General features: G+C 38.3%; 1 protein-coding gene across 1 annotated transcript in view; it reads right to left on the bottom strand.

The window, feature by feature from the left end:
* Positions 1-3,274: 3,274 nt before the first annotated feature.
* Slc25a40 (solute carrier family 25 member 40) overlaps positions 3,275-11,238 on the bottom strand; it is a 27,999-nt gene continuing 20,035 nt past the window's right edge. Inside the window, exons 9-12 of the mRNA XM_051152039.1 lie at positions 8,665-8,774; positions 6,376-6,457; positions 3,766-3,846; positions 3,275-3,392 (exon numbers count right to left, since the gene is read on the bottom strand). Of these exons, the coding sequence (XP_051007996.1) occupies positions 3,286-3,392; positions 3,766-3,846; positions 6,376-6,457; positions 8,665-8,774 (380 nt within the window). The 3' untranslated portion in view covers positions 3,275-3,285. The remainder of the gene's footprint in view (positions 3,393-3,765; positions 3,847-6,375; positions 6,458-8,664; positions 8,775-11,238) is intronic.

The following is an 11,238-nucleotide window of genomic DNA, read 5'->3' as shown; positions in this document are numbered from 1 at the left end:
AAAGCAACATGGGAGAAGTGTCCACTGTGGCTTATCATGGGGGCAGCAAGAGTGTGAAGCAGGCTGGTTACACTGTAGTGCCTGTCAGGAGAGTGACAAGAATCGGTGCCAAGCTATCAAACCTGAAGCCCCACCCACAGCGACTTTCTTTCTCCATCAAAGTTCTAGCTCTGAAAGGACCCACAACTTCTAAAACAAGGCTGCCACCTGTGGGCTGGGTGCTCACACAGGAGCCGGGAAGGAACACTTCACATTCAGATGACAGCAACCAAGCACATGGGAAGAACACGTGTGTAGGCTGAGCTTGTAGACTGCAGACTTTACAGCACACACACCAAGAGCCTGAGAAACACACAGGGTCCGAAGCTTACTGTGTCAAATAATGTGAAAGCTGAGGATAGCTATCCAAGCCAATAATAGTCCCATTACTTTATAAGGCAAGCTTTTGGAGAAAATTGAAAGAGCAATATTTATTTCATGGACTAAATTTATTCAAATACTCCTGTAATACAAAAAAAAGTTAGTTTTAAAGTGTTAATGCCCTTTAGTCGCAGCACTTGAGAGGCAGAGGCAGATGGATCTCTGAGTTCGAGGCCAGCCTGGTCTACAAAGTGAGTTCAGGAGTCAGGGCTACACAGAGAAACTGTCGCAAAAAATAAACAGGAAAAAAAAAGTGTTAATGCTTCTTGAGTTAAATGTAGAGAAAAATCTCTCTCTCTCTCTCTCTCTCTCTCTCTCTCTCTCTCTATATATATATATATATATATATATGTATGTATATATTACATATAATTATTGTGTTTGGATGTTTTGCCTGCATGTATGTATGCACACCATGTACATGCAGTAGTGCCTGTAGAAGCTAAACAGAGGAAGCCAGACTAAGCAGTGGATTGGCTACAACTTGATGCTACAGAAAGCTGTGAACCACCATGTGGGTGTTGAGAATTGAACCCAAGTCCTGTGGAAAAGCAGCCAATGCTCTTGACCTGAGCCATCTTCTCAGTTCCAATTGCGTCTTTTTAGCTAGCTACACTGCATGACATGTGTTGGAAACATTACTGGAAAATTAGATTTCTTTAACTTATTTTGTCATAATTTTTTGCAAGTGCAGTATTGAGTACGGGGGGGTGGCTTTCTGCATATTAACAGGTAACACTATTTTAAATATGTTTCTGTGTTCAGTTCCCTGCTTTTTTCTAACAATATGAAGAAATATAACAAAACTATGGTAAAAACTAATTTTAATAATAAACTTTCATGTATGTATTTCATAACATTATATAGTGATTATGTATGAAAACTATTGCAGAGAACAATGGTACTTTTAAGCAAGCACAAATATTTTAATGAAAAAGAGAACATCACAAATACATATATGGATATATTACAATTTTAATGTAAATCAACACAGGATTATAATGTAAAATACCATGGTACAATAACCTCTGTATCATTTATTTCTGATGAAACATACAAACACTTTCTACTATGATATAAAATGTATTTGTTCTCCTACCAACACTAGAGATCATTGTCACCAAAATACATTATGCTGTTGGGGCAGGGAGGAGTATTTCATAGGATACACACAGAATGTAATAAAGTGCTTTTTGCTTTACCAAGGTAAGTAAAACAGAATAGTATTTCTTGCATTGCCATTACTTCTTTATTTATCTGTTTATCTATCGTCTGTGCTGGAGATCAAACTCAAGTCTCATATTCCAAAGCCAAGTGCTCTATCCCTGAGCTACATTCCAATCATACTTTAAAATCTTACTCCTAGCTCAGTGGGTAAAGGCACTTGTTGCTAAGCCTGGCCTCCTGAGTTCAAATCCCAAGACCTACATGGTGGAAGGCGAGAACTAAATCCTGAAAGTTCCCTCTTACATTCATACATATAGACAAACACAGAAAATAAATAAATGTAATTTTTTAAAACTTCATTCCTACCTAAGGTGATAAATATATCCATGTGTTTTGTGTACATTTCATACAAACATCCTGAAGGCAATTTATGTTTCTATGTGCCTGCATTCTGTATGCTGTCACTTGAGGGAAGGGAGGTGTGGGACTTTCCACTGGAGCAAACATCACATAGAAGAGTTGAAATTTTGGAGCATTTAATATTTTGGTCTTTTTAGATTAGGGAATATTGATTTTATTAGAAAAAGTTGCAGACATATACAGGGGGAGGTAATCCCCCTCAGGAGCAGTCATAGGGGAGGGGAATAGGGGAAAAATAGGAGGGAGGGAAGAATGGGAGGACACAAGGGATGGGATAACCACTGAGATGCAACAAGAATAAATTAATTAAAAAAAAAAAAAAGAAAAAGAAAAAGTTGCAGAACTGACCTAAAGAACTCTACAAACAAACAGACACTTTGGAAGACAGGCTAGTTAAAAAGCAGAGGCCATGCCTATGCCCAAGCTGTGCACTTTCACTGCTCTAAGCACAGCATGTCTTCCTACTGCAGAGTCAGATTTGAGTGAAGATACATTTACTATCACCAGTGAAAACATGCCCACAACAGAAACATTAGTTTGGTTTTTTTGTTTGTTTGTTTTTTGTTTTGGTTTTTCCGAGACAAGGTTTCTCTGTGTAGCTCTGGCTGTCCTAGACTCACTTTGTAGACCAGGCTGGCCTCGAACTTGCAGCAGTCCACCTGACTCTGCCTCCAAGTGCTAGGATTAAAGGCGTGTGCCACCATGCCCGGCCCAGGAACATTAGTTAAAGGTTCTGAATCACTAAAAATGTCAATCATTTACACCATGTAAATGATTATACTTTGGTTTACACAGATAAAGTGGATATAGTGAAATCCTAAGCTTTACGAGGCCTTAGAGCAATAACAGGAGTGAGGGCACTCAATGCACCTGAAGAAGTTCACCAACCAGTACCACGTGACAACTCCTTCCACACTCTACCCAAATGCTAATGTGTTTGAAGTCAATGTGCATAAGACTTAATTATCTAGACTGTATCTTTCAGCACACAATCTGCATGTTCGGGACACCCACACTCACAGCAGTACCTCGCTCTGAAACAGGTAACGCTGTGTGCACTCAGGACGCTTTATCTGCTAAGGAGTAACTTTTGCAAGAGAACTGCTAAATGACTGCAGTTTCTGTATCATGTTTTTAAAAACCTGAAAAAAATTAAAAGTAGGATTGTGATTTAGAGGTAGATTAGGAATTATTACTCATTAAACTATAGTGAAGACAGGTAATGCAGCCTGTTAGAGGGTAATGTTGGAAAGACCCATCTCACACACATCACGAGTGTTACTGCCTTTCAACATTTTGTTTCTGGAAAAAAGCCTTTCCAAATTCGTATGTGCTGATCATAATGGCACAAGCAGGAGCGATTTTAACTAATCGAGGAATCAGACCTGAAAAGAGAAGAAAAAAAAAAAAGAAACATTTTACCTCATTTTTTTTAAACGTAGCATTTGGCTTCATAACCACCAAATTAAATAAATTGCAATATCAAATTCTATATCATAAATAGGCAGCAAAGATTAGCTCAAACTGCTCAATCCCAACTTCAAGTTTTTCCTTGTAACAATATTTACTTTAACTTATAATAATATACCAGGACAGCCAGGGCTACCCAGAGAAACTGTCTCGAAAAACAAGCAAACAAACAAAAACCTTATTATAACAATATAAAATGTAACCCATCAGTTTTTCCAAGAAGCTAATTGTATAAAGAGATTTAAAACTAAGAATTATGTCCAACGATGGTTAAGCGAGGATTTTTACCTGTAAACAACCCAGAAAATCCATTTTCGGCAACAATGTTCTTCATTATAGCCCAGGTTGACATATGCAAAGGCACAGGAACTATAAATGTCAAAGGAAAAAATATCATCATAAAACTTAAGTCAATAATTTGTACTACAGAGCTGTCCTAGCTACTGTTCTATTGCCTTGACCAAGGCACCTCTTGTTTAAAAAAAAAAAAAGTACTCAGTTGGGGGCTGGCTTATAGTTTTGGAGACTTAGTCCATGATCATCACAGCAGGAAGCAGACAGGCATGGCACTGGAGCAGTAGCTGAGAGCTAACACTGGGCCTGGCCTGGGCTTTTTAAACCTCAAAGCCCACCCCCAGTGAAGTACCTCCGCCCATGGGCCACACCTATTCTGGCAAGGCCACACCTCTTAATCCTTCCCAACTGGTTCTACTAACTGGGACCAAACATTCAAATATATGCATCTATAGAGACCATTCTATTCAAACCTTCACAGGGTCATATTAAATAATGGTGCTTATTACCTTTGGTAATGTATTATTTCACTATAATAAGAAAAGATTTATGTATCTAGGAGTTATTTTCAATCCTTTTTGTTTCATTATGCTCAAATATGGTCTGACTTTATAGCCTAGCCTGACCTACTATCTGCTTTCTAGCGAAGGTTAGCCTCAAGCTCACACTCTTCCTCCTGAGTGCTGGGGTACACATGTGAGCCCCCAGATGCAAGTTCACTTTTTAATGCCTGGTTTCCTTAAAAAGAAGGCAGCGCTACATGCACACATGCATGCACCCGTAAGCAAACAAGGAGGGTTGATTAAAAATCAGGATTTTACTGTTCAAACTTTCTTTGATGTCAAAAGTCTTTAACAATGAATAATGAAGATTTAGAAAATCCACCTAGCATATCTAATTTTCATTTCTATTTTATTATCCAAAGTTTATCAGAAGAGAAATAATTTTTCCCCTAAGAATGATTCGGCAGACAGGTCATCCTGCCTCCCTCACCATGTTCTGCTTCGTTCACAGCCTTCCTAATTAGATCTGTACTAGCTCCTTCCAGTGACAGGTATAAGCAGCAGTGTCATCTCAGTTATTTCTACTCAAGTAAGGGGGGAATGTTTAAAAACTTTGCTGAGAGGAATGCCACTACATCCAAATATAAAGCCTACAGATAATTGTGCACAACCTGACAGGATAAAACTATGATTACCTCCCAGGCTTTGTTAGTGGCCAATATATTAGAGGAATCTTGGTATTTAGTAAGCCAAAGATAAAGCCATTCAGATTAATTTACAGAGGTCGTCTATAAACTTTCCTTTAACACCATAATGCCAACTTTATGCAAAACTAATCAGGCTTGTTATACCACGGTGCTCCTCCTTTTTTTTTTTTCCTTCTCTCCCTTACTCTTTGAAGGATCTCAGCTACTCATAAGCTAGGACCCTCAACTCATGCTGCTGCTCCTGTGCAAACGTGGGGGTTACAGGCACGCACAGGAACAGCCAGCCCTGCTAGACTAAGACCAGAATAAACCATGGGGTGCGTGGCAGGAGGCTGGGAGAATAAACCGTGGTGTGCGTGGCCGGAGGCTGGGAGAATAAACCGTGGGGTGCGTGGCAGGAGGCTGGGAGAATAAACCGTGGTGTGCGTGGCAGGAGGCTGGGAGAATAAACCGTGGTGTGCGTGGCAGGAGGCTGGGAGAATAAACCGTGGTGTGCGTGGCAGGAGGCTGGGAGAATAAACCGTGGTGTGCGTGGCAGGAGGCTGGGAGAATAAACCGTGGGGTGCGTGGCAGGAGGCTGGGAGAATAAACCTTGGGGTGCGTGGCAGGAGGCTGGGAGAAGCACAGTTTCACTTTAGAGAAGGATTAAAAATAAAGGTGAAGAAACAGGTAGGGAAAATAGTAAGAATAAGGAAGCTAAACACTAACTTCATGAGAAAAAGTTCCTCAGTGGTTCCCTGCCATCTTTTTGGACAGAGTCTTACTGCGTAGCTCTACAATGGCCACTTTTGTTCTGTACTTTTAACTTTCATACTGATTTGTCCATTACAATTTTATTGGTTTATTTCAAAGAGTGCTTACATAGTGAATAAATATAAACTTGAAATAGATTTGGAAACAAACTACAAGAATAATTATAACAACTTAGCTTTTCATGATACACTAGTTTTTTGGTTTTGTTTTTCTTCTTCACAGCGGTTAAGAGACTTAAAAGACAGCACAAAAACAAGCTTTAAGATTCCTAAAATTGGTGGGTGGTGGAAGTGCACATTCTTAATCCCAGCACTCAGGAGGCAGAGGCAGATGGATCTATGTGAGTTCAAGGCCAGCCTGGTCTACATAGTGAGTTCCAGGACAGCCAGGGCTACACAGAGAAATCCTGTCTCAAAAACTAACCACCCAAAAAACAAACCCCAAAACACAAACAGAGAACAATTAAAACTTTCTTAGTAGTTTTCTAGGCATTGCATTCTAACAGTACATACATCCTTATCAATTTCATTAAAGTGAGGTAAGATCTAAGAGAAACAACAGCATTTCCTGATTTTATGTATTCTTAACAAAACCACACAAGACAAACAATGGCAGCTTAGAACACCTTAAGACAAACTCACGTTTACCACTTTCACATGTCCAAAGTTGTGTCTGTTTCTGTGTTTTCACCACATCAAACGGTAAAGTTGCAACAGCTGCAAACTATCAAAAAGTAAATTTAGATGCTTAATCTTGTAAAAATATTTCTAAAGCTTATTAGCACATTATTTAATATGGATAATGACAAAAATAACACTGAAATTTAAAATAAACTAGATATAAAGTTTTTAATGATGAAACATGTTACATATGAAGTATTCATAAAAACAAACAAAGAAACAAAAACACTACAAAGTAAACTGCCTCAGAAAAGCATCTGTTTTCTTTCCTGAGACCACATGACTGCCAATGGCATGACAGAATCTGTGGCTTTCTAACCAGTGTTCACAACTTATGTTCTCATGCCCGTGCATGCGTGTGTGTGTGTGTGTGTGTGTGTGTGTGTGTGTGTGTGTGTATGTGCGCGGGCATGCGCGCGTGTCCAAGAGGGCAGGGAGAGGTCTCACATACCTCAATCTTGCCTTCAATTCAACTGTGTAGCCAAGGACTACTTGAAGTCCTGACACTCCAGCCTTGATTGCCAAGTGTTAGAATTACTGGCATGAGCCACTACACTCAGCTTTTTAAACATATTTTAAAGTAGAAATTCTCCAGTATGTACTTAGCATATAAAAATTTCCAGCAAACATTTTTCAAATAAATATAAAAATTAAATTTAAAAGTTAATGAAAATGTACTTCGAAGTTTGTTTCTATACACATTTTAATGGCTTTTAATATGTGTGTGTGTGTATAGTTGCAATGGTTCAAAAACCACATTTTCTAAGCTCTTCTCTTAGTACAACAATTTAACAGCTTTTTCCATCCTGCCTTAAGTGAAATTTAAAAAGATAATTAAGTTCCTTCAAGAATGTTCTAAGCCAGGCGTGGTGGTACACGCCTGTAATCCCAGCACTCTGGGAAGCAGAGGCAGGTGGATCACTGTGAGTTGAAGGCCAGCCTGGTCTACAGAATGAGTCCGGGACAGCCAAGGCTACACAGAGAAATCCTGTCTCAAAAAACCAAAAAAAAAAAAAAAAAAAAAAAAAAGTTCTCATATCCATATATTTTTGTTTCCTAGCTCACATTTGAATAATACATTCATAAAATGCCTCTTAAAATCACATTTTATTCACCTCAACAATGCATTGTTCTTGAAATCAGTTGCAAAGATTGCAGATACTATGAAACACATTTTCATTTCCTTATCTCCATAATCAGCATGTAGAGAACAGAGGCTGCTATCATATGTTCTAAGTAACAGTTAAAACAGTTCTGTTTGTGGCATCATCACATTCATGTGCTTTTCCACTGCACAGACAAATCTTTAAGTGAAAGTTGTTAATGCTACCAGTAATCCCTAAATTAAAAACAATAATAATGTTTTCTATGTTAAGTAGAAACATTAAACTGGAAACCACCCCATTGCTACATAGCTGGTGCATATTATTCAATGCTAATTATTTTTACCTCTGTGCTTATTACCTGCTTGCTGAACTGACCGTCAGTAGATCTGACTATTGTTTTTCTAATTTCTGCACCTACATCTTATTCTAGGTTTCTGACACATTATTCTAACTTTTCTGCAACTTCCTACCTCTTACTTGTTTTGGTTTGAAGACAAAGGATGTCATCATGTAGGCAGTTCAAGCTGGCCCCGAACCAAGAGGTGGATCCTGCTCCCACCTCTCAGGCACTGAGGGCTGACACATTAATTCTGGAAGTATGTGGATCTAAGGAAACTGTTTCTGGCCCAAGATGTAAGGACATGAATCTGCACCAGTTGGAGGGTGAGGAAGGATGAGCTTCCTGTTACCCAAAAATGGTCCTTTGTGGTTCTTGTGTTCTGGTTTCAATGTTTCTTAAAATTCCTTTAGAAATTTCTGAATAGCCAAAATGTTTCCAAAGAACCAAAGCAGCAGAGACTAGAAGACCGTCTGTCAGATCTGATGGTACATACTAGATAAAGTCCATGACTACTAGGTAACCATATCTACCAGCATTTACTGAACTAATGTGCTCTGGAAGAAAAAAGTGCTTCGTCACACACAATCGTCATGACGCTGCAATTATCTAACCAATATAAATTTGCTCAAAACCAATGTGTGTAGAATAAAAATGTAGTTTTGCAATAATTTATTTCCTGAAAAGTGTGCTTTCAATATACATGAAATGCTAGGTAAGATCCTGTTCTGTTTTAATACTAATTAGCAATTTTCTGGAATATTAACAACAACAACAGAAAACAAAATAAAACAAAACAAAACTTACAGAACCAGACAATGCCCCTGAAGTAAAGTTGATCATAAATGTTGGCTCATAGAAACCAGACTTCTCACACAACCACTTCTTTAAAATCTCATAGTTATACCAGTACATTGCTATAAAACAGAGAACGAAATGAGCACAAATTTAGAAAGAAAAAAAAAAACAAACCATAGACTTTATAGAAAAAAAAAAGCTGTGACATTACAAATCAAAGTAAAATAGGAATTCTAGCTTTGACACACCATCCTTTATGTTTAAAACGAGGGGTTATTAGAAGGGGAGACTGAAATTCTAAGAAATATTTTAACAGTCTCTTAAGAACACAGCAACTTTTACATCAATATAGCTGGAATATAATTAAAATACCTGACAGGGCAGGTAGGAGAAGGACAGGTAAAGGGCGATCTACTGACAAGAACCAAGACAAAGACAAAGCACGCTGAAACGGAGTGCCATAGGAGGCCACACTGTGGCTAGAGTAAGTATTCCAGAAATAGAAGGGTATTTAATATGATTCATGTTACATCTGCATTAATAAAAACAGAGAGAGCCTACTTATGACGGAAACATTTGATAAAATCACACTTCCATCCAAAGCAAAGTCAAATTTCTTGGAAATAAAAAGATAAAACAGTGTTTCTGATAAAAGATTTGTGCCAAAAGTGACTACTAATGCATAGGAGGGAAAAAGTTTAGGATAGACAAAAATTAAAGCATTGAAGTCCTAATATACATTATCTATAAAGAAGCTCAAAAGATATTTAGGCTAATTAGAGTTTATTCATGTTTTAAAACTAGCTAGACATCAGATAATAGGCAAAAGTCACTTGCAGCTATACTGCTCATAAAATTTTACAAAACATATTATAAAAATACAGGCTTCAAAAGAACCAACAAGGCGACACCACCGACCTAGCACATACTGTGTCCCTGGTACACTCCCCAACAACCACAAACTAACAAATGCTACAAAAGCCTAGAAAGTGAAGTTTATCTATAAAATATACGAAAAGACTAAAATATGAAACATTTATGAAAAAAATTTAAATAGTTACCAGAACACTTTAAAGAATCTTATTAACACATATATATCATTCTTAGAAAAGAGGAAAGGGCACTATCAAGATTTTCTTTCTATAATGTACTAGTGATTTGGACAGTATTATTGGCAAATTAATGTTACACAAATTAACTAGTAAGACAAAATTTATCCATAATGAAAATCTCCTTACCAACTAAAGTTACTCAATGATGTTGACAATGACCTATATGTTAGGTCATATCCCCAAACCAATTATCTCTAAACAAATGGCCAATGAAATAATGCTAACCTTTGTGAATAATCACTGAAATACAAATCAGAGTGAGACACTTTAAATGACTATATAAACACAATTTAGGGACCTTGACAAAGAACAGCTCATGAAAGTATAAGGCAGCAGAAAATGTCATACTTTATAATACACGTATGCATCCATATAATCCCTTAGAAGAAAATTTACTACAATTATTTACCACATTGTAGGTATGTGAACACGTGGATGTCTGAAAACACTTCACAGGAATTGGGTCTCTCCTACTCTGTGGATCCTGGAGACTGAACTCAGGTTGTGCGTTTTGACAGCAAGCATTACTGAGCCATCGCCCTGGTCCTGGTTTTGTTCCTTCTGCTGTTTTAGAACCCTTTACTGTATGTGCCTGCTTATATATCTGCGTGCCTGGTGCCAACAGCGGTCAGAAGAGGGTGTCGGGTCTGGAAGTGGAGTTAGGATGGTTGTGAGCTGCCATGGGGGCTCTGGGAAGGAAGGCAGGCCTTCAAGAAGAGCAAACGTGGCAAGGCAAGTGCTCTTCATTGTCGAGCTATCTCTTCAGTCTTGTTTTTCAGGGTTTTTTTTTTTTTTTCCATACTGTGTAGTCTATCCTGGCCTCAAACTCATGGTGGGCCTCAGGTCTCAGTCTCTCAAGAGCTGCTAGTACAGACAGGAAGTGTGCCAACACCTGGTTATAACCACTTTTTAAAAAAATGGTCACTTTTAATTCTAACACTTGAAGGGCAGGGGCAGGTAGACACTTGAATTTGAGGCCAGTTTGGTCTATATATCAAGTTACAGTCCAGTTAGGGCTACATAGAGGGACCTTGTCTCAAAAAAAACAAACAAAACAAAAGCTCACTTTTAACCAGCAAAACTAAAAATATACTTAAGATATTTAGATGGATCAGAGTCCAACAGGGGAAAACTGTTGATAGGCTCACTAAGAAACAGTATACAGTTTTTTCATAGCAGTGCTACTTTATACACATATGCAGTGGTCTGAATAGGAATGGTTCACATGGACGCTGTGTGAACGCTTGGCCTACAGAGAGTGGCACTATTAGGAGGAAGTGTGTCATTGGGGGTGGGCTTTGAGGTCTTTTATGTCCAGGTCTGGTCAATGTGATAGTCTCCTTGCTGTCTGCAGATTACAATGTAGAATCTCAGCTCCTTCTCCAGCCCCATGTGCTTGCCTTGCTTCTTGCCATGCCAATAAGAGACTAATCCTCTGAAACAGTAAGCGAGCCCCAGTGAAGTGTTTTCC

Source organism: Acomys russatus, chromosome 10, assembly GCF_903995435.1.
Source record: "Acomys russatus chromosome 10, mAcoRus1.1, whole genome shotgun sequence".
NCBI lineage: Eukaryota > Metazoa > Chordata > Mammalia > Rodentia > Muridae > Acomys > Acomys russatus.
This window is presented reverse-complemented; position numbering and strand designations above follow the sequence as displayed.